The sequence below is a fragment of the Macaca mulatta genome, chromosome 1, assembly GCF_049350105.2.
Source record: "Macaca mulatta isolate MMU2019108-1 chromosome 1, T2T-MMU8v2.0, whole genome shotgun sequence".
NCBI classification, from domain to species: domain Eukaryota; kingdom Metazoa; phylum Chordata; class Mammalia; order Primates; family Cercopithecidae; genus Macaca; species Macaca mulatta.
Window position 1 is genome coordinate 194,948,693 of NC_133406.1, and position 27,901 is coordinate 194,976,593.

General features: G+C 40.9%; 1 protein-coding gene across 6 annotated transcripts in view; it reads left to right on the top strand.

Moving 5' to 3' along the window:
* Window positions 1-27,901, top strand: part of GPBP1L1 (GC-rich promoter binding protein 1 like 1) — a 62,454-nt gene that overhangs the window by 28,802 nt on the left and 5,751 nt on the right. For all 6 annotated transcript variants that reach the window (XM_077977292.1, XM_077977118.1, XM_015138385.3 and 3 more), the window contains 6 exon segments: window positions 4,213-4,342; window positions 4,704-4,990; window positions 18,215-18,287; window positions 19,494-19,687; window positions 26,677-26,817; window positions 27,263-27,421. In XM_077977292.1, the coding sequence (XP_077833418.1) occupies window positions 4,213-4,342; window positions 4,704-4,990; window positions 18,215-18,287; window positions 19,494-19,687; window positions 26,677-26,817; window positions 27,263-27,421 (984 nt within the window).

Sequence of the window (27,901 nt, forward strand, 5' to 3'; positions counted from 1 at the left end):
TCAGACAATCCTCCTGACTCAGCTCCCAGGGTAGCTGGGCCTACAGGCTGCATACCACCACGCCCTGCTAATTTTTGTTTTTGTTGTTGTCGTTTTATAGAGATGGAATTTCACCATGTTGCCCAGGCTGGTTTTCAGCTCCTAAGCTCAAGTGATCCGCCTTCCTGGACTTCCCAAAGTGCTGTGATTACAGGCGTGAGCCACTGCACTCAGCCCAGTCCTGATGTTTTTTAATATATTCAATCTCGTCTGAGGATTTCAAAAACATTTTCATAGACTTAATAGCTTTCTGTTAGAAGGATGTAAGTAATTAGGCAGTCCACATGAGTGTGTACCTTAGTACCTTATTACTGCCAAGTATCTCACTTTTTTATGTTTCTTTTTTTCTTTTTTTAAGTATCTCACTTTTTTCGTTACATCCTAAGGCTTTTCTCATTACATGACATAGTTAAGTCTTGTATTAGCTGCAGCACGCTTTGGAGATTAAACATACTTGCTAACCTGTTGTCGAGGTCAAAGGGGCACAAGTAAAAGGGGAATGGCACTTGGGTAAACAGACCTTTGGATTGAACACACATTTGTTTATGGCAATAGATGAAGAGGAGGAAAAGGTAGAGACAGTGATTGTTCAACTACTACATGGATCTCAGATTAAATTCTAAAAACTGTTTTAGAGGCATTAACCTACTTAATAGTTTCAGGGGAGATGTGTGTTGTATTAGGGGTAAACGCAAATGGAATTACCAGTTTATATAGATTAAAGCAGACCTAGTCACAGTACACAAAAGAATCAGCCTGAGTTATTGATAAAACGTTTGGGAAGCTAGTAAACTTAAAAGCGTTTCCCATTTTGCCAACGAATAGAGGAAGAGTGAAATTGGTAGGCATTCTCAAAAAGGCCTACCTTTCCTATTTTAAAATGTGGACTTCGGGAAAGTGCTTCTGGTCTCATCTAGACCAATGGTCTTTTCTTTGAACTTCATTTTATTTCAACTTTCTTTTACTTATTTATTTTTGAGACAGGGTGTCTGTCACCCGGGCTGGAGTACAGTGGCATGGTCATAGCTCATTGCAGCCTTGAACTCCCGGGCTCAAGCAGTCCCCTCACCTTAGCCTCTAGAGTGGCTGGTACTACAGGCGAGCACCACCATGCCCGGCTAACTTTTTTGGTTTTTTTTGTAGAGATAGAGTCTCACCATGTTGCCCAAGGTGTTCTAGAACTGGCCTCAAACGATCCTGTCACCTCAGCCTCCAGAAGTGCTGAGATTACAGGCATGAGCCACTGTACCAGCCTAAACTTCATTTTGGGATTTTTGTTTGTTTTTTTATAGACAGGGTCTTACTCTGTTGCCCAGGCTGGAGTGCAGTGGTGCGATCATGGCTCACTGCAGCCTTGACTTCCCTGGCTCAAGCGATTCTCCTACCTCATCCTCCAAGGTAGCTGGGACTATAGGCGTACACTACCACTTCCAGCTAATTTTTTGTATTTTTTTGTAGAGATGGGGTTTTGCCATGTTGCCCAGCTGGTCTTGAAATCCTGGGCTCAAGTGATGTACCTGCCTCAGTCTCCCAAAGTGCTGGTATTACAGCAGTGAACCACCACACCCGGTTCTAAACTTAATTTCAAATTGTATTAATGAAATTTGCAGGATCTTATAATTGGCCTAATCTGACCCAAGGCTTGGAGCTAGTGGGCTACATGAGAAGTACACAGATCTATCAGAGAAGAATAATTGTTTTAGCACAGTGAACTAAGTAAAAAGAATTAGAAGACATTCTTTCATTTTCAAAACTATAGTAAGCAAAGTCCTGTGGTTTTGGCATAAGGGGATAGACATAAAAGGAATATAATAGAATAGTGAGTTCAAAAATAGGCCTGTAGAGGCTGGGCTCCGTGGCTCATGCCTGTAATCCCAGCACTTTGAGAGGCTGAGGCAGAAGGGTTGCTTGAAAGCCAGGAGTTTGAGACCAGCTTGGGCAGCAAAGTAAGACCTTGTCTCTACAAGAAAAATTTGAAAAAAACTAGGCAGGTGTGGTGGCGAATACCTGTCATCCCAGCTACTCGGGAGGCTAAGGCGGGAGGATCACTTGAGCCAAGGAGTTTGAGGCCACAGTGAGCTATGATCGGGCTACTGTACTCCAGTCTGGATGACCGAGTGAGACCTTGGCTTTTAAAAAAACAAGGAAAAGGCTTATGTATGTATTTCGTTGATTTTTGACTAAAGTACAAAGGTAATTCAATGAGGAAGTGATAGTGTTGTGTTTTTGAACTAGAAGAACTAGCTTCTATCTGTATGGGGGCAGGGTAAAGAACCTCAGCGTTTGCTTCATACACAGAAAAATTAACTTGAAATGGAACATAAGTTAAAAAGTTAAAACTGTAAGACTTTTAAGAGAAAACAGGAGAAAATCTTTTTACCCACTCGAATGGGTAAAATATTGGCAAGGATATTGATAGTAAGAAAAGTAAATGTAGGCCGGGCGCGGTGGCTCACGCCTGTAATCCCAGCACTTTGGGAGGCCGAGGCGGGCGGATCACAAGGTCAGAAGATCGAGACCACGGTGAAACCCCGTCTCTACTAAAAATACAAAAAATTAGCCGGGCGCGGTTGTGGGCGCCTGTAGTCCCAGCTACTCGGGAGGCTGAGGCAGGAGAATGGTGTGAACCTGGGAGGCGGAGCTTGCAGTGAGCCGAGATCACGCCACTGCACTCCAGCCTGGGCGACAGAGCGAGACTCCGTCTCAAAAAAAAAAAAAAAAAAGAAAAGTAAATGTAAACATGCTCTGACTTAGGTTTTCCGTGCCAAACATACCCATATTTTCATGGCTTTATGGACTTTGGTCTCTATAATTTAAGAATGTCATAGAATAGGCCGGGCACGGTGGCTCATGCCTGTGGTCCCAGCACATTGGGAGGCCAAGGTGGGCAGATCACGAGGTCAGGAGATCAAGACTATCCTGGCTAACATGGTGAAACCCCGTCTCTACTAGAAATACAAAAAATTAGCCGGGCGCAGTGGCAGGCGCCTGTAGTCCCAGCTACTCAGGAGGCTGAGGCAGGAGAATGGCATGAACCCAAGAGGCAGAGCTGGCAATGAGCCGAGATAGCTCCACTGCACTCCAGCCGATGTGACAGAGCGAGACTTCGTCTCAAAAAAAAAACAAAAAACAAAAAATGAATGTCATAGAATAAAATTCTTTGAAATAGGAAGGGATATTAGAGTTAATCTATAAAGTTTCTCAGACTGCTTCCTTTCAGTTTTATTACCTCAGAGACTTATTTTTTTCTCTCTTGACCTCTTTCATTGTGTGTAAATGAGTAAAATGGGTATGATGCCAAAAGTTTAATATTGTTACAAGTATTATATCTGGAAATAAATGTTTTATAAAACTATAAGAACTCTAGTAGCTCGGTGCTGTGGCATACACCTGTAATCCCAGAACTTTGAGAGGCCAAGGCAGGAGGATTGCTTGAGGCCAGGAGTGAGAGATCAGCCTGGGCAAAATAGTGAGACCTCCATCTCTACAAAAAATTTAAAAGATTAGCCAGACTTAGTGGCATGGGCCAATAGTTCTAGCTGCTCCATAGGCCGAGGCAGGAGGATCCTTTAAGCTCAAGGGTAAGCAGCTGCAGTGAGCTTTGATTGTGCCACTGCACTCCAGCCTGGGCAACCATGAGACTTCATCACTTTTTTTAAAAAAAAAAAAAAAAACTCTGTAATTACTACCGACCTCCTAGGGTGATATTTCAACCATTGCCTTCACCCTTATTCCAGAAATACTAAAACTTTAGGATTATTTTTGAGGCAATCGTTTTGATTTTCCTCTCTTACAAGATAAATATTTTTAAGTGTAAAGTTTTGGAGCTTATACTTACAGATATTTGCAAGGTTTTTTTTCCCCTCCCCCTCCTTTCATGCAAACAATTGAAGTGGCTAGCTTTTCTCCTCTCCAATATTTATTATTGGAATAAATATTTATTCCAATATTTATTATTTGGAATAAAGGAAGTGAATTAATGATTGAATATATAACCCAGGACTTCTCTAAATTAGGCACCTGGGGGTACCCTTAGGGTCTATATGTTTATAATACGGGGTTTCTATCACCATTATTACTTGTTTTTTGAAGGCCTGATGCAAAGCCTATTAAGATATTGAAAGGGACTAATAGCTGTTTATCCATTTGCCTCTCCATACTTCATCATCTTAGTCACCTACTGCCACCTTCGAAAAACACGGAGAGCACCTGCCTAGAGGAGAAGGTAGATTTGGAGTAAGCCGCCGTCGACATAATTCCTCTGATGGTTTTTTTAACAATGGTCTCCTACGAACTGCAGGAGGTGAGCTGTGTCCAACTTTCATGACTATATTTAAGCTACTCATTTAGGACAAGCCCGGGCTGTGGGTATGTGTCTGTAATCTTGAAATAGGATCTTTTCTGAACATAGTTTTCATTTAGATTCTCTAGTAGTCATTACACAACTACATTTCTTTCTAGGTCTAACTATGATTATGATTCTCGTGAATCATCTATTCAGTTGGACTGATTTCAGAAATTACCTCACAAAGAAAAGATACATTTTGTGATTTTTTTGTGTGTGGACTTTTTTTTAACAAGTTCCCCTGAAGGCCTTTTGCCGATACCTTAAACCAAATCAGGAAGCAAACAATGTAATTAGTTCCTTTTCTTTACTATTCTAGATTCTTGGCACCAGCCCTCCCTGTTCCGCCATGATTCTGTGGACTCTGGTGTCTCTAAGGGAGCATATGCTGGAATCACAGGGAACCCTTCTGGTTGGCATAGCTCCTCCCGAGGTCATGATGGCATGAGCCAGCGTAGCGGAGGTGGCACAGGGAACCATCGCCACTGGAATGGCAGCTTCCACTCCCGAAAAGGGTGTGCTTTTGCGGAAAAGCCACCTATGGAGATTAGGGAAGAAAAGAAAGAAGACAAGGTGGAAAAGTTGCAGTTTGAAGAGGAGGACTTTGTAAGTATGGATCTTTAGATGTATGGTTAGAAGCCGACAAATAATGTCTGAAATATGAGACCCTGTTAGTAATGAGAGCATTTCAGAAATTACAGAAAAAGGAATTTGTAAGTTGAGGTTTTTATTGTTTTTAGAGGAAAGGGGTTAAGTTGATAACATTTGAAAATGGTGACCAAAACTCCTATGTAACTTGTAGCAAATTTTTCATTTTTGTGTCTTTGGAATTTAGAAAAATCTTTAATTTCTCTTAAGTCTTACAAAGTTTACTGAGATATAATTTATGTTAAAATGTACTCTTGCGTGTTAAATAGTCTTTTTTCCAGCTATGATAAAACATTTTTTCTCTTGATTTTGTTCTCTATCATATAAAATTACTGTGATATGAACATGTAATTGGGAGTATTTTCGCTGTTGCCTATATATTCAGTAACACTTGGTGTTACTGTGTGTTAAATTACATGCCTTTTGGCCTCTTGAAGGTAGCATTTTTAGAGTATCTATAAAATGTTTAAAATATATTTTATTTAAGAAAAAATTATCAGGCTGGGCTCGGTGGCTCATGCCTGTAATCTGAGCCCTTTGGGAAGCCGAGGCAGTTGGATCACCTGAGGGCAGGAGTTCAAGATCAGCCTGACCAACATGGTGAAACCCCATCTCTACTAAAAATACAAAAATTAGCTGGGCTTGGTGGTAAGCGCCTATAATCCCAGCTGCTCGGGAGGCTGAGGCAGGAGAATCATATGAACCCAGGAGGCATAGGTTGCAGTGGGCTGAGATTGGGCCATTGCACTCCAACCTGGGCGATAGAGCGAGATTCTTTCTTAAAAAAAGAAAAAAGATTATCATTTTAACAAATCAGTATCTTTAAGTTGGCCAGGCATAGTGGCTCATGCCAGTAATCCCAGCACTTTCAGAGACCAAGCCAGGAGGATTGCTTGATGCCAGTTGTTTGAGACCAGCCTGGGCAGCACAGCAAGACCCTTGTCTCTATAAAATTTTTTTAAAAATTAGCTGGGCATGATGGCACATGCCTGCAGTCCCAGCCACTAGGGAGACTGAGGCAGGAGGATTACTTGAGTGCTGGAGTTTGAGGCTGCAGTGAGCTATGATTGCACCACTGCATTCATGCCACCACGCCCAGCTAATTTTTTTATTTCTTATAGAGACTAGGTATCACTGTGTTGCCCAGGCCAGTCTCGAATGCCTGACCTCAAGTGATCTTCCCATCTCGGCCTCCAAAAGTGCTAGGATTACAGACACCAACCACCGCACCCAGCCTCTAGCTGTTTTTAAGTAGCACATCAGTCAGTCACTTCTGTTATAGCCATTTCATCAATTAATAGAGTCACCTAAAGAGGAGTGAAATTTAGGCATTAGGTCCTCTACCCTCAAGTCTAGGAAGTGACCTGGGGTCTTGATTTAAATTATATATTAATGTGAATTCCTATTCCCAGGTGACTGTTCTTCAAAATTTTATCCTCAGGAAGGTCTATACTGCCCTTACATATTGAATATTTGTCCAGAATGTTCTAGATAACAAATAGTCCAAAAATTACTGTAATTTCAAACGTAATTTTTATTATTTATACAACAAACTTATAAGCAAATCCAAGAAAGACCAGTGGGAATGATTTGAAAATATAATCTATGTTGCTCATTACACTTAAGCAACTTGATGAAATTCTTATCAAACTAGCAACAAAAGCATTAGCAACAGAACTGGTGGACATGGGTGGCGTGCACCTATAGCCCCAGCTACTTGGCAGGTGGAAGCAAGACTCCATCTCTTAAAAAAAAGAAATGCAACAATTATAGTATATTCTTATTAAAAAACTACTTTCCTTTAATACTTTTATTCTATGATTAAATAAACCCATGATGATTTTAACATCATTTGTATCTGAAATGAAAGAGTATATGTAATAATATAACCATAACCAACTGTGCATATAGAAAAATTTATTTGAATCCCCAACAGTTTTTATTTCTTATGTACTTCAATAAGAAAAAGAGAAGATGGTGGCAAATAAGAAATCGTGTGGAGTAAAGTAGAAGTAAGGGTACCTTTTAAACTGGGTAGTATGCTGCTGATTAGCATAGTTTGATTAGAAGCTTCATTATCAGTCCTGTGACATTCCCAGTGGAAATGATACAAACATTCTATTTTATCAGTTTGCGCATTTTTACCTTCATATGAATAATTCATACTGTAATTCTCTTATTTATGTAAAATTGAAGTTTACATGTGTTGAATCATGGGGCTCTAGCTTAGCAGTTCTCGACTAGGGGCAAGTTTGCCCACTGGGGGATATTTGGCATTACCTAGAGACATCTTTCTTGTCACAACTGGGGTTAGTGCTAATATCATCTAATATGCAGAGATCAGGGATGTTGCTAAACACCTAAAACACACTGGACAGCCCCGTAACAGAATTTGTCAGCCTAAAATGTCAGTAGTGTCATGGTTGACAAACCTTGCTCTAGATCTTCTTTACTACTGTATAGCAAATACTACATTGTGTGAATATACTTGATTTATCCGTTTTTCTGTCAATGGAAATTCAGTTAGTAACTAAGACCTTGTTTTGGAGGCTAAACTTAAAGAATTGGAACTGAGGTATTGTAATTAGAGAAGGAAGAGTCAAAAATAAGATTTCTTTTCCTCCTGCCACCCAAGATGCCAAAAGGAAAGAAGGGCGAGGGGAAGAACTTGGCTCCGGCCCCTGCTATTGTCAAGAAGCAGGAGGCCAAGAAAGTGGTGAATCCCCTGTTTGAGAAAAGGCCTAAGAATTTTGGCATTGGACAGGACACCCAGCCCAAAAGAGACCTCACTCACTTTATGAAATGGCCCTGCTATATCAGGTTGCAGCGGCAGAGAGCCATCCTCTATGTGCAACTGAAAGTGCCTCCTGCGATTAACCAGTTCATCCAGGCCCTGCACCGCCAAACAGCTACTCAGCTTCTTAAGCTGGCCCATAAGTACAGACCAGAGACAAAGCAAGAGAAAGAAGCAGAGGCTATTGGCCCAGGCTGAGAAGAAAGCTGCCAGCAAAGGGGACATCCCCAGTAAGAGACCACCTGTCTTTCAAGCAGGAGTCAACACTGTCACCACCTTAGTGGAGAGCACGAAGACTCAGCTAGTGGTGATTGCATATGACATGGATCCCATCGAGCTGGTTGTCTTCCTACCTGCCCTTACTAAATGGGGGTATATATAAAATGGGGGTCCCTTACTGCATTATCAAGGGGAAGGCAAGAGGGGGACATCTAGTCCACAGAAAGACCTGCACCACTGGTTGACTTCACACAGGTTAACTCAGAAGACAAAGGCGCTTTGGCTAAGCTGGTGGAAGCTATCAGGATCAATTACAATGACAGATACGATGAGATCTGCCATCACTGGGGAGGCAGTGTCCTGGGTCCCACGTCTGTGACTCGCATTGCCAAGCTCAAAAAGGTGGAGGCTAAAGGTTGCCACCAGTTGGGTTAAATGTACACTGTTGAGCTTTCTGTACATAAAAAATAATTAATACAAATTTTTCTAAAGATTTCTATCCAGAGTGACTTGATGAAAAATAGGTAATTAACTTGAAGAGAGAGAGCAGAGGAGCAGAATTGGTTGGAGGAGAAAAATTATTGATGCCGAAGAGGTGGGTTAGGTCTAGAGATGTGCACATGAAAATAGAGATAATAGTTGAGGTTTGTGGGTAGATAAAATCACCCAGGGAGATTAATACATTGGAAAGAAGGGAGGTGTAGAGCAGAACCTGTGGAGTAGCAGTAAGGGAGACTGAGAAGTGGTTAGCTGAAGAAGGAATGAGTATACCAAGAAAAAGTAGGTAGATAAAAATCACAAATTGAAGATGTTTTGGGACCTGATTGCAGTAGGTTTTCTATATTTTTTTTCCTATATGATATGTTTGTATAATTAGAAAATTATTTTAAAATTGTATTGGTTTAGTGTAATTAGCAGTCCTATATTGTTACCTGGGGAAGTTAAATAGTCCTGATTGTCCCTGTGTGCACCACTCAGCACAGACCTCAACAGATAGGTTTTTGTTTGTGTTTTGCTTTTTTGAAGTACATGATACAGAGAGGAACACAGATTTTTAAATGTAGCTGTTACTAAGTATGGGAGAGAGCTTTGACTCTGACAGTTTGGGATGGCCTTACAAAAGTGACAAGTGTGGTTGGAAGGATTAGAGAGTAAGTTGATGATGAATGATACGCTCCTCTTTGGACAGTAAAGAGCCAGATGTGAGGGAAGAGTTTTCTAGGAGTAGGAGACTTGAATGTGTTTGAAACCTGAGGAGTAAGAAATTGGTGGAGAGAAGGGACTCTGAGAGGATGCCAGCAGTATTGGCTACAGCTTTTTCATCTTCTCCAATTCTCCAGTAAAAGCAGAGCTCCCTTTAATATTGGGAGCAATATTAGGATGTTTACTCTTACCACTTGTATTTATCATTCTATTGGCGGTCCTAACAAGTACAATAAGGCAAGAAAAAGAAATGTATACAGTTTAAAAAGAGGAAATAAAACTTTGTGTTTGCAGGTAACATGAAAATCCTAAGGACTCTGTAGAAAACTATATATGAAATTCCAGAACAGCCAAATCATCTATGATGGGAAAGAAAATCAGAATGGTTTTATGGTTGTTTGTGCACAGAGGGGATTAACTGGGAAAGGGTATGAAGGGAACTTTCCGGTTGATGGATGTGTTAATCTTCGTAGAAGTTGGACAGGTATTAGCAATTTTAAAAATTTTTAAAAATTACTCACATAATTTAGTATATTTTATATGTGTAGATTTTACTGTATGAAAATTTTAGTATTAAGAAAAAATATTAGGCCGGGCGCAGTGGCTCAAGCCTGTAATCCCAGCACTTTGGGAGGCCGAGACGGGCGGATCACGAGGTCAGATCGAGACCATCCTGGCTAACCCGGTGAAACCCCGTCTCTACTAAAAAATACAAAAAAACTAGCCGGGCGAGGTGGCGGGCGCCTGTACTCCCAGCTACTCGGGAGGCTGAGGCAGGAGAATGGCGTGAATCCGGGAGGCGGAGCTTGCAGTGAGCTGAGATCCGGCCACTGCACTCCAGCCTGGGCGACAGAGTGAGACTCCGTCTCAAAAAAAAAAAAAAAGAAAGAAAGAAAAAAAATATTAAAATTACCAGTAGTGAAACAAATAGATTTAAACCTCCTGATATGATGGCACTGAGAAATATGCACCATCACTTCTGTAACATTCCTTCCAGAAATGCATAGCCTGGATCTGATCATAGGAGACATCAGACAAGCCCAAATTGAGGATTCTACAAAAGAATTGCAAAATAACTGGCCTGTAGTCTTCAAAAATGTTAAGGCCATGGGGAAAAAAAAAAGCTCCAGATTAAAGAACTAGAGATATGACAACTAAAAGCAACATGTAAACCTAGATTAAATAAATACTGGGTGAGGCAAAAACCATTTTGCAAAATTTTTCTTTTGCTAAAACATCAGTGGGACAATCTGAATAAGTGTTGTAGATTAGATAATAGTATGCATAAGTATTAATAATTACTCTGATTATATAAAAGATACCCTTTTAAGGAAATGCATATTTAAGGGTAAGTGGCATCAAGTCCTTCAACTTGCCAAATGGTTCAGGAGAACGCTATAGAGAGAATGGGGAAGTAAATGTGAAATATTAATACAGGTTGAGCATCTGCAGTCTACAACTTTTTGAGTGTGGATGTCATGCCACAAGTAGAAAATTCCATACCTGATCTCATGCAACAGATCACAGTGAAAACTTTGTTTCATGCACAAAATTATTTAAAATATTGTATAAAATTACCTTTAGGCCATGTGTATATGAAACCAAAATGAATTTCATGTTCAGATTTGGTTTCTGTCCCCCGGGTGTCTCACATATGCAAATATAATACGCAGGTACTCCAAAATCCAAAATCTGAAACACAGTCCCAAACGTAAGGGATACTTAAACCTGTATGACTGTCTAGATGAAGATTGTACAGGAATTCTTGGTACTATTTTTGCCACTCTTTTGTAAGTCTGAAATTATTTTATTTATTATTTTTTGAGACGGAGTTTCACTCTTGTCTCTCGGGCTGGAATGCAATGGTGCGATCTCAGCTCACTGCAATCTGTGCCTCTTGGGTTCAAGCCATTCTCCTGCCTCAGCCTCCCAAGTAGCTGGGATTACAGGCATGCACCCCTACGCCCAGCTAATTTTTGTATTTTTGGTAGAGGCAGGGTTTTGCCATGTTGGTCAGGCTGGTCTCGAACTCCTGACTTCAGGTGATCCACCTGCCTCAGCCTCCCAAATTCTGGAATTACAGGCGTGAGCCATTCACTGTGCCTGGCCCTGAAATTATTTTAAAATAAAGTTAAAAATAAAGCAAGTAGAGTTGAGGAACCAACAAAAATCTACCGATGCCATCTACATCAAAGCAAAATGAGATTTCCCCACAAACCCCTAAAGCCGATAGGGACAAACCACCAAAATCTGTATAAGAGGCTTGGTTAATACTAGCATTTGTGCAGTGGGAGCTGAAGGGAAGCAACAGAGCACCTGACAGCATAAAGAATGCCAGCAGAGCCAACCGTTTTTCTGGAAAGCTTGCAGGGCATATTTGAGAAGAGCAGCAGTTAATCGGGAGTGGTTTTCTATAATGGAATAACTGGTAAATATGGGGGCTCTGGGATAAGGTATGAAGGATCTGACTGGACCAGTCAAGAGTTCAAACCACACAGTAGTTTGAATAGAGAAAGTTAATATAAGGAATTATTAACTACAGCAAGATTGGAGTAATGAAGGATTGAGTAGTACAAAGTAAAAAGATCTTTAAAGAAAATAGAAATAGCACAAAGCACAGTTCAGTGATTCACGCCTGTGATCGCAGCACTTTGGGAGGTCGAGGCAGAACGATCGCTTGAGTCCAGGAGTTTGAGACCAGCCTGGGCAACATGGTGAAACCTTCATCTCTACAAAAAATATAAAAATTGGCTGGACGTGGTACGTACCTGGTAGTCCTAGCTACTCAGGGGGCTGAGGTCAAGGATTGCTTGAGTCTAGCAAGTCATAGCTGCAGTGAGCCCACATGGCACCACTTCACTCTACCCTGGGTGACAGTGAGACCCTGTCTCAAAAAAAAAGAAAAAAAACACATGCATACATACATACAGGGAGCAGCCACTACCCTTAAAGCTAAGATAGAGTGTCCAAGAATGAGTCCCCCATTTCCCTACCACCACCCCAGGGCTGAGATTCATACCTGGTTAGAAAGCGCTCAGTTGTAGCCCACTGAATGGCAAAGTAATTGCTAATGTCCTTCACTGGGGAATCGTGCTGAAAGGCTTTTCATGAGAGGTGTCACTCTGCTACAAAACTACTCAGATGGGGTGCTGAGCGAAGCTGCTGGTCTCTGAGCTTACTTGTACGTCAGAACCTGGCTTTGAGGAGCTGGGCACTGTGGGAGTCCACTGAAAAGGCGCACAGGAACAGGAAATAAGAATCTCTCCATTGTTCTCTGCTGTCAGAAGTTAACATGTCAGCTGTCAAAGGAAAAATTTTAAAGTGTCCAGGCACATGTTTGCACAACAGGCAGAAGGGATGACTTTATAACTAAGAAGCAGTAACCAGCACAGGGTTCTATCGTTGTTCATACTAACTTTCCAATATACTCTTCCAGAACAAAGTCCCTCACTGAGAGCAAACTGTTGGAAATATAATCCAGATTGAACTGCAGAGAGACAAGTCAGTCAGAGACAAAGGAAAGGAAAGTTTCAGATAAAAGCGGTAGGGAAAGGATAACCAGGACATTAAAGAAAGTAAACCTGAGAGGCAGAGGTTGCAGTGAGTCAAGATTGCGCCATTGCACTCCAGCCTGGGCAACAAGAGTGTGAAACTCTGTCTCCAAAAAAAAAAAAAAAAAAGAAAAAAAATTAATGATCCTAAGAAGTTGGTTTTAAAAAAAAAAATCATCTGGAAAAAAAATAAGGGGCTAGAACTCTAGAAAAGAAATAATAAAAGATTTCAGAAAAATAAAGACTAAACAAGAAAGAATAGGCCGGGCGCAGTGGCTCAAGCCTGTAATCCCAGCACTTTGGGAGGCCGAGACAGGCGGATCACGAGGTCAGGAGATCGAGACCATCCTGGCTAACACAGTGAAACCCCGTCTCTACTAAAATACAAAAAAAATTAGCCAGGCGAGGTGGCGGGTGCCTGTACTCCCAGCTACTCGGGAGGCTGAGGCAGGAGAATGGCGTGAACCCGGGAGGCGGAGCTTGCAGTGAGCTGAGATCCGGCCACTGCACTCCAGCCTGGGCAACAGAGCCAGACTCCGTCTCAAAAAAAAAAAAAAAGTATAAAGAGAATAATACTAATTTTTTCAAGAATTAGAAGACAGGAAAGGAAAATTTTTTAAATGAAGGAGAAATACGTAGATGAGAAATTAAAACTGGGGAAAAAAGTTTGGCAGAAAAGATCTAATATAGATATATAATAGGATCTTCGCACCTCCACCCCCAGAACGAAAACCAAAATAAAGGAATAGCTTAAATACTGAAAAGTGGCCGGGCGGGACTTTGGGAGGCTGAGGCGGGCGGATCACGAGGTCAGGGGATCGAGACCATCCTGGCTAACAAGGTGAAACCCCGTCTCTACTAAAAAGTTAAAAATTAGCCAGGCGTGGTGGTGGGCGTCTGTAGTCCCAGCTACTCGGGAGGCTGAGGCAGGAGAATGGCGTGAACCCGGGAGGTGGAGCTTGCAGTGAGCTGAGATCGCACCACTGCACTCCAGCCAAGGTGACAGAGCGAGACTCCGTCTCAAAAAAAAAAAAAATACTGAAAAGTATAATTCAAGAACATTTTTCTGAAATACATTTAGATTTGAATCTACAAATTGAAAGGACAGTCAGGACGACTAAAATATACTCTTACAGACTACTAGAACAAAAAAAGATATCCTTTAGCCATTCAGGCATAAAGACTGAGTTGTTAAAAGAAAGAAAACCAGATAGACTGTGACAGCAAAGCTTTATAACAAGTAAATGGAGTAACAATTATGATAAAATGTGAGCCAGAGATTTTGTGCTTTGTCAATCTAATGTTCAGTTATAAAGACCACAGACAAACATCAGTGTGTAAGTTCTTGGAATATTGCTCTTTCCGCCATTGTTTCGCGCTGTCACAGTGGTGCGTGTGAACATCCTACCTCATGCTCTCAAGAGTATCACCAGTGCCAAAAAGAGCAGCAAACAACGGGTTCTTATTAGGCCATGCTCCAAAGTCATTGTCCAACTTCTAGCTGTGATGATGAAGCATTGTTACATTGGCAAATTTGAAATCATTGATGATTACAGAGCTGGGAAAATTGTGAACCTCACAGGCAGGCTAAACAAGTGTAGAGCCCCAGCTTTGATGTGCAACTCAAAGATCTAGAAAAACGGCAGAACAATCTGCTTCTATCCCACCAGTTTGACTTCATCATATTGACAACCTTAACTGGTGTCACGGACCGTGAAGAAGCAAGATGAAAACACACAGGAGGGAAAAATCCTTGGATTTTGTTTCTAGGGATGCATTACATATTTACAAATAAAATGCCTCAAAAAAAAAAAATTTTGGAATATTGTTCCCAAGACTTTTCCTGAGAACTATTAAAAAACAAGCTTCTGCCAGGCGTGGTGGCTCACGCCTGTAATCCCAGCCCTTTGGGAGGCCGAGGCGGGCGGATCACAAGGTCAGGAGATCGAGACCGCGGTGAAACCCTGTCTCTACTAAAAATGCAAAAAATTAGCTGGCTGCGGTGGCGGGCACCTGTAGTCCCAGCTACTCAAGAGGCTGAAGCAGGAGAATGGCGTGAACCCAGGAGGCGGAGCTTGCAGTGAGCTGAGATCGGGCCACTGCACTCCAGCCTGGAGGACAGAGCGAGACTCCGTCTCAAAAACAAACAAAGAACAAGCTTCTGACAAACCAGAAAGATGATAACAAAAGGAATGGTGGTATGTATTAAATGTATGGTTAATTGTAGAGCTAAGATGAAATGAGGGTTAAAAGAGAGTTCACATGTGATAGTTATATGATCTGACAATCTGGATATAGTATAACTTTTTTAAAGTGGAAAGATAGGGAGAACATGTCCAAAAAAAAACATTTTGGTAACTGGTGAAATACTGACATTGCTATTCTGAAACTTGTGCGTCATATGAGATAAAGCAATTAAATATGATATTCTATCCTTTGTATGCCTGAAAATCGGGATTCTGTGTAGAAGAAAATAAAAACATAAAATAGATGTTCCGTAAAATCCACAAGGGTACTCAGTTTGAATTGGGAATATCAGTAATAAGTTATGAGGTATTTTAGCTTTGGAGTGAAAAATACATTCTTCTAGGCGGTTCTGTCCACTGAAAAGACATGGGACCAATGAACAACCCCATAGCAATGAGTGACTCTACTGCTCAGATTGTGATCTTGAAATAGTTTATCCAGACAGCATACTTAAAAGAAGAGTCTGGAATATTTTTTCAAACTAGATAGCAAAGAAGTAATTAAAGAACTACTAGGGTTGTAACAAAAGGATTTAAAAGCCAAATTGAAGAGGGTTCCACAGGCCAAACATGGGATAGTTTTATGCATCAGTTAATGATAATAATGGCGAGGGTTGAATCACATCAAATTGGATTTAAATCTGTGAATTCACAGTAATGCCTGCCTCACCTTAGGAACAAGCATGTATCATATTTTTCTATATGAACTGTACCGTTGAATTGCCAAATAGATGAGGGAAAGTTCCTATTTATGGAAGTATACTACTTTATAAAGAATTGTAATATTAGATCATTGTTTTTGCATCTTGTATTGAGTTGACAGTTTTAGGCTATGAGCGTCAGTGTCAGCCAACATAACCAAAAGAAGCACAACCACGTGTTATGTGTGTGTCTCCTAATGGAAGAATACAAAACCACTAAGGATTCTGTAACCTCTAGAAACAACTACCAATTTATAGAAAATGCCGAGGCGTAAGATTTTCTAAAACCTAGTAGATTAAAAGTTGAGATTGTTTTTTGGAGACAAAACTATAGTGTCAAGGGAGACACAGTTGGATAGTAAAAAAAAAAAAAATTCTGTGATCACCATAAGAGTACTTTTTGTTTTTTTTTCTAATGAGATTTGTAATGTCTTTCTGGTTTGGCAGGTAATGTTATGTTGCTTAAACCATGTAGTGTTTAAAAGAACTTTTACTCATTAACTTATTCGTTTGTTTTATATTTTTTTCTGTTTATATTTTACTATTTTTAAAAGTTTTAAAACTGTACATTTTTAAAACAGTGGAAAGAGATCAAAGATACTGTATAAATAGGAGCATTGTCTCTGAGAACCCTGGATGCAATATGACCAAGAACACGTGCCTGTTAAAATGAGACAAGGAAACAACCACAGCTTTTATGACTGGGTACTGCTTCTGCCTCTACTACTCCATCTAGAGGAATGTATTAACCTGTACTTCAAAATCTGTCACTGATTTGTCCACTTATATAGAGAGTTGGTAGTTTCATTTGCATTTGTGCTTGTTCTCCTATTGTAGTGGTTCTTACCTTGATTGGTTGGAAAATACCTACCTGCTAGAGGCCCTGCCCCTAGAGATTCTGATTCTGAAGCTCTGTAGTGGAGTCTGGGTGTCCTTTTGTTGTTTGTATAATGTTCACAGGCAATTGTGCTGAAAAGCCATTTTCCGGCTGGGCATGGTGGCTCACGCCTGTAACCCCAGCACTTTGGGAGGCCGAGGCGAGTAGATCACTTGAGGTCAGTTCGAGACCAGCCTGGCCAACATGGTGAAACCCTGTCTCTACTAAAAATACAAAAATTAGTTGGGTGTGGTGGTGCGCACCTGTAATCCCAGTTACTCGGGAAGCTGAGGCAGGAGAATTGCTTGAACCTGGGAAATGGAGGTTCCAGTGAGCCAAGATCATGCCACCGCACTCCAGCCTGGGCAACAGAGTGAGACTCTGTCTCAAAAAAAAAAAAAATAAAGCCATTTTCCTACCCCGTTACCAGATTGTAAAGTTTGGGTTAGGACAGCAGTGTCATACAATTAGTTATTGAGTCTAGTCTGTTGCTCTTAACTCTTCCCTGCCCTTTTCCTTATCTTGTTCTCTACTTCTCTTGCCTTTATTACCCTCCCAGACTATGGAATTGATCTCCTAATGGTCTTTTAGTTGATATTTAAACCCCTCAGATCCATCCTTCAGGCTGCTACTAGAGTGACGGTTGTAAATTGATAATTAGATCCTGTTAACTCTGCATGAAAGATGGATGGATCCTCATTACCTGTAGAATAAAACTTAATCTCCCCTAAGAAATCCTCCACAAACTGGCTCGTGGCCTACTTTGCCAGATATCTCTTTCCCCACATAAGGGTCCCCTCCTTCCCTAGCACTACTCATGCTGAACTATTTGCAAACCTGAATATTCTTTTTAATGCTTTCTGTTCTTGGAATTACCCATTTTCCAGCTTTGGAATTTATCTTTAAGGCTTCTTTTTTTTTTTTTTTTTTTTATCTTTAAGGATTCTTAAATCACCTGTAGTAAAACCTTTTCTGATAGCACTTATCTTTCGAGTAGAATTGACGTTTCTTCGTGATTACTCCTTCTTCCCTGATATGAATTTTTTTCATCATCCTTGTAACCTTTTATTGTACTTAACTTGTCTACAAGTTTTTATAGCGAAACTGTGACCTGTGTGAAGACAGGGACTCTTTATTGTATTTCTAGCACAGTCCTTGGCATATAGTCTGCCCCTACCCTACACCCGTCTTAGAAATGCAGTGAATACTATACATTTCACTGACCAGATTGTCCTCCTTTAATCTGAGGAAAATGATCCACATTCTTGTTCATCTAACTTTCAGTGTCTCCTTATTTGGCATACATATCCTACAGGAAAGTGGGAATTTGCACATTTAGTCTGTTTATTTAAAATAAATGAAATGCCTTATATCAAAGGAAATGAAACTCAGGAGAAATTAAGATTAACAATACCTATTGATTTTGCATTTTGACATTTTCTGTTTGTTATAATTCTGAATACAGTGTCAAATTAGTAAGTGCTGCTAATACGTAATTATTTGATAGGTTATTTGATAGGTTCCATACTTTGTGAAAAGTACCAAAATGATCAGCTTTCTGTATCAACCATTCATATCCCTTTTTTCCTAGCCCTCCTTGAATCCAGAAGCTGGCAAACAGAATCAGCCATGCAGACCTATTGGGACACCTTCTGGAGTATGGGGTAGGTAGATTTTGCCATTTTAAAGGCACAACTTAAAATTTTTTTCTTAGCAGGGAGAGGAGCAGAGATTCCTTATCTCTTTTTATCTCTTGTTTCTCATCTCATGCATTTTCCCATGGTAACTAGCATTCTACTGTAGCAGGTTACTCTGCCTCCCAACCCCCAAACACAATTGAAATGTTACCATGGTAGTGGAGTCACAATACAGCTGAGAGCTTATAGAACCCTGAATTTGGAAGCAGTTGTTTTGGTGGTGGTGGTTGTTTCTTTGTTCGTTTGAGACAGTCTCATTCTGTTGCCTGGGCTGTAGTGTAGTGGCATGATCTCAGCTCACTGCAGCCTCCACCTCCATAGCTGGGACTATACCACGCCTGGCTAATTTTTGTATTTTTAGTCCAGACAGGGTTTTACCATGTTGGTCAGGCTTGTCTCGAATTCCTGGCCTCAAGTGATCCACCCACCTTGGCCTCCCAAAGTGCTAGGATTATAGGCATGAGCCACCGTGACCAACAAGGAAGCAGATTTTAAGTAGAAAACGTTCATAAAAAGTAACTTTTAATTAACATTGCTAATTCACTTTTTATTTTTTTTATTTTTGAGATGGAGTCTCACTCAGTCGCCAGGCTGGAGTGCAGTGGCACAATCTCAGCTCACTGCAACCTCTGCCTCCCAGATTCAAGCGATTCTCCTGCCTCAGCCTCCTAAGTAGCTGGAATTAACAGGCGCACGCCATCATGCCTGGCTAATGTTTGTATTTTTTGTAAAGATGGCATTTTGCCACAGGGTTTGCCAACCCAGGCTGGTCTCGAACTCCTGGACTCAAGTGATCTGCCCACCTCACCACCTCCAAGTGTTGGGATTACAGGCGTGAGCCACAGTGCCTGGCCCTTGGATTTATTCTTGTTTTGTTCATGCTTGACTGATCACACTGTACATCAGACATATTGTGCCCCTGAAGGACTGCTAACATCTTTGGACTTCCTGGCTGATTTATAAATTTAGTATCAAGTTCCTCGTATGCTGCATTTTTTTGTACAGTTCCTGAGTAATCTCACTTTTGAGAGTATTAAGTGCATACTAGGGAATGTTTAATGCCTCTGTCTCAACTGTCAATTGTTTTGTTGACTAAGGCCTTTGTATAAACTGTGCTTCATGTTACACAACAGGTTTTATATTCTTTTGTCTCTCCACTATTGTACTTCACAGAAAACCCACCTAGTGCCAAGCAACCCTCCAAGATGCTAGTTATCAAAAAAGTTTCCAAAGAGGATCCTGCTGCTGCCTTCTCTGCTGCATTCACCTCACCAGGATCTCACCATGCAAATGGGAACAAACTGTCATCCATGGTTCCAAGTGTCTATAAGAACCTGGTTCCTAAGCCTGTACCACCTCCTTCTAAGGTATGATTTAGAATCAAGGTGTAAGAACCTTGTACAAGAGAGGTTTGGGAATAAATTAGAAAAAAATTAATAAATTTGTTTTTTCTTGCCAAGTCAGTCACCAGATATCCATTTAGTACCTATTATATGTATAGTATTGTACTCTGTATCCAGACTCTACTCCTGCCAGCTGGATTTTTAGTAGACCTCTCATACTCATTAGCTTCATCACCTCGTAATCTTTCTCCTGATTTGCAGCTTTCTTTTTTTCCTTTTTTATTTTTTTTTTTTTGAGACAGGGTCTCACTCTGACACCCAGGCTGGAGTGCAGTGGCACAATCATGGCTCAGTGTGACCTCAGCCTCCCAGGTAGCTGGAACTACAGGGGCACACCATAATGCCTGGCTTTTTAATTTGTTTTTTGTTTTGTTTTGTTTTCTGAGATGGAGTCTCGCTCTGTCGCCCAGGCTGGAGTGCAGTGGCGCGATCTCGGCTCACTGCAAGCTCCGCCTCCCGGGTTCACGCCATTCTCCTGCCTCAGCCTCCTGAGTAGCTGGGACTACAGGCACCTGCCACCACACCTGGCTCATTTTTTTTGTATTTTTAGTAGAGACGGGGTTTCACTGTGTTAGCCAGGATGGTCTTCATCTCCTGACTTCGTGATCTGCCCGCCTCAGCCTCCCAAAGTACTGGGATTACAGGCGTGAGCCACCGTTCCTGGCCATGCCCAGCAATTTTTTTTTTTTTTTTTTTTTTTTTTGTAGAGACAAAATCTCATTTTGTTGCCCAGGCTGGTCTCTAACTCCTGGCCTCAAGCAATTCTCCTGCCTCAGCCTCCCAGAGCGTTGAGATTATAGGTGTGAGCCACCACACCTGGCCCCTCTGGTTTTCAGTAATAGCAACAACATCCATCTGATCACTCAGCTTGACTACCTTGGCTACTTCTCTTCTCTTTTCCTCTTTAGTCATTCTCCTCAGACAAGGAATTACAAAGTCCCTGTTATTCTCTCTATGCTGTCCTTCCTTGTTCAGGACTTTGTGTTCTCACATTTACTATTGTAGTATACCTTTCTATTTTCTCATGTCTCTATGTGTGTCCTGCAGAACTGCCAGAATGATCATCCCAAAACAATTGAATATATCACATTCCTTCCTGAATCCCTTCAGTGGCTCCAAACCATTTATGGCAGGGATTGGTAATTTTTTTCTATGAAGGGCCAGATAAATATTTTAGGCTTTGCTTGATATACATGATTTTTGTTACACGTTGCTTTTTTTCTTTTTTTTCCAACTCTTTAAAAATGTAAAAATAAATATGAGCTCATGAATCATACAGAAATGCCTCGAGCAAGATTTGGCCCATGGGTCATAGTTTGCTAGTCCTATAGTCAGTGTGTAGACTAAGCAGAGGCCTGTGAAGTTTCTCATAGCAAAACTCTAATCCATCTTTTGCATCTTACTGCCTCTTTTTTCTCTTACCTGGGAAGAAATTATTCTGGTGTATGCCATTCTCTCTGAATAATTTTCTTTCTATCTATCTATCTATCTATCTATCTATCTATCTATCTATCTATCTATCTATCTATCTATCTAATCTATCTATCTATAATAGTGATTGGGGTCTCACTATATTGCCCAGGCTGGTCTTGAACTTCTGGGCTCAAGCCATCCTCCCGCCTTGACCTCACAAAGTGTTAGGATTACAGGCGTGAGCCACTGTGCCCTGCCTTTGAATAAATTCACTGGGAATTATTATTCTAGTGATAATGATTGGAGTTTTCAAGGTAGATTAGATATACAAGAGAAGACGATAGAAGATGATAGAAGAAGAGGAATAAAGAATGGGATAGTACTGAGAAACTAGTTCAGAAAAAAATGGTAAACTATCACAGAAATACAAGTGGGTGAGTTTGTAATAGCAACAGGGGTAACAAGTTGAGGAAAATAACTGAAAAAAAGCCTTAGTGATTATTTTAGGAGACTTTTGAGTTGATGTTTTTAGGGAATAAAGAAGGGCTTTTGGAAATATGTGAAGGTAGTGGCAGCTTTTAACCTTGACAGTAAAAGGAACTAGGTAGAATATAGGTGGTGAAAATGATAAGTGAATGGATGAGGAAGTCTGTCGGAAGAAGCCACTGGAAGCAACTTGAACTGTACTTGGAAGAGAAGAGATGATTAAAGATCATTGGCCAAGAAGAAATATGTGGGAATAAAACTAATTGACAAGTACAGTTATCTTTGAAAAGGGTTTAGGATATGTAGGGTTTATTTTCCTCTGATGTAGAAGGGAAAGAATGTGAATTCAAGTGAAGAGAGCAACTATTACAAAGAAGGAAACAGCCGAGCACGGAAGTTAACTGCCAGGCTATGGAATAGATAGATTCCACCTTGCACCTTCATCTTACCACCTTGCGCAAGTTTCTTCACTTCCCAGTCTCAGTTTCTTCTTCTATAAAATAGACATTGTAATACCCAACGTTTTTTTGTGAGGAGTAAATGAGAAAATTTAATGAAATAACTAAAACTGGCATATAATAAGTGCCAGTAAATGGTAGCTATTGTTACCAACCTGCCAGCACACCTTATGTTTGTCCCATTTCTTGAGAGTTTATAAAGACTTTCTTGAGTGTTACTTTAAGATGTCTGCAAGCATTCTGCAGGACTACAGAAAATATAAAAATGAGTAAGAAAATGTCATTGTGTCCTCAAGGATCTCATATATCAAAAGGTTAAAAAAGTGAGAAGGATAAAAATTATGACACAAGGCCGGGCGCGGTGGCTCACGCCTGTAATCCCAGCACTTTGGGAGGCCGAGGCGGGCGGATCACGAGGTCAGGAGATCGAGACCATCCTGGCTAACACGGTGAAACCTCGTCTCTACTAAAAATGCAAAAAATTAGCCGGGCGAGGCGGCGGGCGCCTGTAGTCCCAGCTACTCGGGAGGCTGAGGCAGGAGAATGGCGTGAACCCGGGAGGCGGAGCTTGCAGTGAGCCGAGATTGCGCCATTGCACTCCAGCCTGGGCGACTAAGCGAGACTCTGTCTCAAAAAAAAAAAAAAAATTATGACACAAAACTTAAGATCACTTTAGCCCTGTTGTGAGTCAGGGGTAGAATGAAGATTGGAAAACTAATATGAAGGCTGCTGCTCTTGAAGCTTGAAGAGGATGGTGACGGTTGGCAGAGAAGGGAGGTGGTAATGGCAGATAGTGGGAGGCAAATTAGGCAGCAAAAGGAAAACAAGACATTCTTCCCTGGGAAATTAGGGTAATGATGGAAGATCAGGTTTCAGGAAATGTGATTGTGGTTCTGGGTACCTAGGATACAAGATGTTAGAGGGAGGAAGAGGTAAGATAACTAATAAGCAGATGTTGATTTATCCATTCATTTTATCTAAGCATTAGCAATACTTAGTATCTGAGTAGTAAACACTGTATGTCACTACAGGCACAAAATAATACTTGGCCTGTAATCCCAAAGAGTTTACTGTCTAGTGAAGAAACAGATACAAAAAAAAAAATTGACTGGGTGTCGTGGCTCACACCTGAAATCCCAGCAATTTGGGAAGCTGAGGTGGGCGGATCACAAGGTCAGGAGATAGAGACCATCCTGGCTAACATGGTGAAACCTCCTCTCTACTAAAAATACAAAAAATTAGCCAGGCGTGGTGGTGCCTCCTGTAGTCCCAGCTACTCGGGAGGCTGAGGCAGGAGAATGGCGTGAACCCAGGAGGTGGAGCATGCAGTGAGCCGAGATGGTGCCATTGCACTCCAGCCTGGGCGACAGACCGAGACTCTGTCTCAAAAAAAAAAAAAATTGTTCTTCTCTGCCTGGGGAGGGTCATCAAAATCTTTATGGATAACTGGGGTTCAAATACGTGATAAAGGAAAGAGAACTGCCATTTGTTGACATTTTACTATGTTGCTTGGTTAGGCTTTTTACACATGTTAAAGCATTTACTCCTTTAATCCTGGGATATAGAAATGACATACTGTAGGGTTACATAGCTAATAAGTGATAGAGTCAGACTTTTAACACAGATCTGACTTCAAAACCAGGGCTCTTTCTACTGTTCCAGAGTGCCTCCTCTCTCGAAGGATGAAGAATAGAAGAGGAAGTTGAGAATTTAGTCTTTTGACTCAAACTTAACTAAGTTGAAATCTTTGTGACACTTTTTAGGATTGTGATCTTAAGCAAGTTATTAGATTTTGCTAAACTTTTCTCGACAGTAAATTGGAGCAAGTACTTGGAATATAATTTTTGAAACATCCTAATTAGTAAGTGGACGTTTAAAAACAGTAGTACAGTAGTTCGTTAGAAAGCAAGTAGGTAGGGCATTCTCGGCAGAGGGAACCTGTTACCCAGAAACTGGATGCAGAATATGGTGTGTTTGGAGTAAAGGAACCATAGTGGTTCAGTGTGGCTGGTATGTGGAAGTGGATGGTAAGTGGCTGGTATGTGGAAGTAAGACTTCCTGGAAGCCTGTATAAAAAGAACAGGAGAGACGTTAAAGTAGGTAGAGATGCAATTTTACTTATTATCTACACAATTTTAACGTTTTTACCTGAAACAGTTATAAGTAATGCTTTTTCTAATGAAGTTCACCTAGTTTAACAGATTACAGAAGAAGAGTACTGAAGCTAGAATGCTAGTATTCTTACATCCATTGAAAAGAAGGGAACTCAAGAGGTAAAGAGAGAACCTAGAGAGTGAAGCATCAGGAAATCAAGTAGGGAAAAAGGGACAGGTTCAGAAAATATTCGTAATGAGCAGTATCACATTTCCCAAAGAAGACAGGTTTTTTAGAGCTGGCCTTTGTAATATAAGGATCAAAGTTTTGGTTATTTATGAAAGAGTTTTGCTAAAATTGGGGATAGAAGGTGAGTATTGCAGGGAACTAAGCAGTAAGCAATGAATGAGCGAGTGAAAGATACCATGTACTGACTTAGAAGTTTGGCAATAAGAAGGTGGTATATAAGATTGAAAATAAGAAGTCTGGCCTTTTTTTCCTAATTTCAGTAAGGTGGGTTAGCATAATTTGATAAACCCAAAAGGAAAGAGAACAAATAATGCTAGAAAGGGAGGAGGAAGTTCCTTTGAACTTGAGGAGCAAATGGCAGAGGAGGTAGGAGAAAGTTTGAGCCCAATGATTTTAGGATTTTTAGTCCAGTAGAAGAAGATAAGCATTTGAAGTGGAGCAAGCTAGGGTTGGTTCGGAAATTAGAGGAAAAGGAGAGAACATTTTAAAAACAACAACAAGAAAACTGGGTATACAATTCACTTTAATGGACTTTTACATATGTAATCATCTAATAAAAACCGGTGTGGGACATAATGATTTTTCCAGGGGGTAGTCTAGCTATCCCATAGCGTTTAAGTTACTGAAAATTAAGTTGAAATAAAATTAGCAGAGATGTAGATACTCTGTTTTATGTAACAGAGTAAATCTTTTGTACTACTATGGCAGAAACCCAAGTGTTTCTGTGCTCTGAATTGACATTGTTTTAAAGACAGGACATCTGGTGACTCTACAACTCAGGGGAAGCCACAAATCATCTTTGAGAGTTAACCTGACACAAGCAACTATCTTTAGATTTTTATCAATGCAAGAAAAAAATTAATCTTCATTCTGGTTGGATCATTGTTTCTCTTATCTGCTTGCTTGTTCTTTTTGGAGGCATTTTGGGATAGTGGAAAGGCAGTTTCATTTACTAGCTGAATAACCTTGAACAAATTGTGTACCTTTCTTATCGTCAGTGTCATTCTCTATTAAAAGTCAGCATAACAATTATTATTCCTGATTGGTTTAAGAATTAAATAAAACTGTGTGACCATCACCTGGTACGTGGTAGATAGTAAAGTTAATTCCATTCCTAAAGCTATTATTGTGTCTTCTTTTAATACCCATCAATCAAGAAAGCAACCAGGAAAGGAATCCATTTCACTCAGGCCCCCTCTTTGTCCTGGAGGTCCTCAGTTCTAAGTGTTTCATTCTGGAAGTAAGTTGGAAGGTTTTCATTTGCTTCAGTACCACTCCTTTGGCTTGCCACATCTTCCTTGGTCTCCTCAGACAGTGTGGTAACTCAGTATTCCAGCTGTCCATCATAGTTGGGGTTATGGCCAGAGTGACAGAATGGGCCCAGACCCTGCAGAGTTGAGTAGATGGGCCTCCAGACCAAATAAATCAGGATTGTTCAACCATTTACAATAGCCACCCTGGCCTGGAACTAGCCTATTGCCATCAGAGTTCCTGGAAAGCTGCAGTTTTGTGACACTTTGTGGGCTATCAGGATTACATCCAAAGTTAACAAACACTACTAAAAAAAGTTTTGGGATTCAATACATTTGGAAAAGGCTACGTAACTGCCTCTCAAATTTTTTTTTTTTTTTTAACCGAGTCTTGCTCCGTTGCCCAGGCTGGAGTAAAGTGGCACGATCTTGGCTCACTGCAAGCTCCGCCTCCTGGGTTCACACCATTCTCCTGCTTCAGCCTCCCAAGTAGCTGGGACTACAGGCACCCGCCACCACACCCAGCTAATTTTTTGTATTTTTAGTAGAGACAGGGTTTCACCGTGTGAGGTAGGATGGTCTTGATCTCTTGACCCTGTGGTCCACCCTCCTCCACCTCCCAAAGTGCTAGGATTACAGGCATGAGCCACTGTGCCTGGCCAACTGCTTCTCACATTCTTATGTGCAGTTAAGTGCTTTGAGAAATTGCCAGTAAAAAGCTTGTTGAACTTTTTTCACCCTAGCACCTCCCAAACTCATTGAACTAGAGCCCTCTTTTTGGGAAGCCACTATTAATATTCCATGGTTCTTCTGTATCCCATCTACCATTTTCCTTGAAGTGCCTCACCTGCAAAAGAGGTTGCACACTTCCCAAACATGTTAAGACAGTTAAGCCCTGGAAACTTGTTCTCATGTAACATTTCACTCTTTGCTTTATGATTTTATAAGCTGAGATTCTGTTTGTGTGCTTGTTCTGACTGATTTGTTCTTTCATCCTGTGTAGCCTAATGCATGGAAAGCTAACAGGATGGAGCACAAGTCAGGATCCCTTTCCTCTAGCCGGGAGTCCGCTTTTACCAGTCCAATCTCTGTTACCAAACCAGTGGTACTGGCTAGTGGTGCAGCTCTGAGTTCTCCCAAAGAGGTGAGTGAAGATAAAGCAGGAGTCTTTTTCTGAAATTGCCGTTTCCTGTTCACTTAGATAACAAGTGTAATATGTATAGCTGTGACACTTTGTTTTGTAGCTATATTTAGCTGAGAATACTTTCTTTATTGATGTTTTCTGTTAGCATCCAAAAGTGGGCAGTGGCAGTGGCTAAATGGGGTGCCCTGTGGTGGACCAGGGGCATCCTATGTTAGACTGGCATTCTGCTGGTGTCTGTAGAAAGATCAAAGAGGTGCCATGTAAGCCAGCTACTCTTAACTGTATAAATCCTGCAAAACTGAAGTCTGCTTAAATGAAAGAATTGTTTGGTTTAAGACAGAGTGATAAATAGGCTACCAGATTCTTGAAGTTAGTGCTAAGTAGAAGAGAACCCCAGTTCTTGCTCTTTGCTGTCGGGAGAAACCTATTTGTGGTATTTGCCCAGAGTCCCTCCAGCACCACCCCTCCAATTGAGATCAGCTCCTCTCGTCTGACCAAGTTGACCCGCCGAACCACCGACAGGAAGAGTGAGTTCCTGAAAACTCTGAAGGATGACCGGAATGGAGACTTCTCAGAGAACAGAGACTGTGACAAGCTGGAAGATGTAAGAGCATCGGCTTTTTCTGGGGTAGCCTAGGAATTGTCCTTTGATACCTATGTGAGTTCTTCTTAAAGGATAAAGATGTGGCAAGATTTTTAAATGTACAGAGATAATGTCTGTAGGTGTAACTGCCTTCTAGACCACATAGTAAAGTGAGTTTAATCCTTTTTTCAGCAAAAATTTTAAATTCGGGTTTATTTTAGTAATCACTCACCTATTGAAGTACATCTTGGTTGCTTCCAAGTGTTGGCAACTATGAATAAAACTGCAGTAAATATCCATGTGCAGGTTTTTGTGTTGGCATAAGTTCAACTCCTTTGGGTAAATACCAAGGAGCGCAATTGCTGGATCATTTGGTAAGAGCTTGTTTAGTTTGTTAAGAAACCACCAAACTGTCTTCCAAAGTGGTTGTGCCATTTTGCATTCCCACCAACAGTAAATGAGAATTCCTGTTGCTACACATCCTCACCAGTATTCGATACT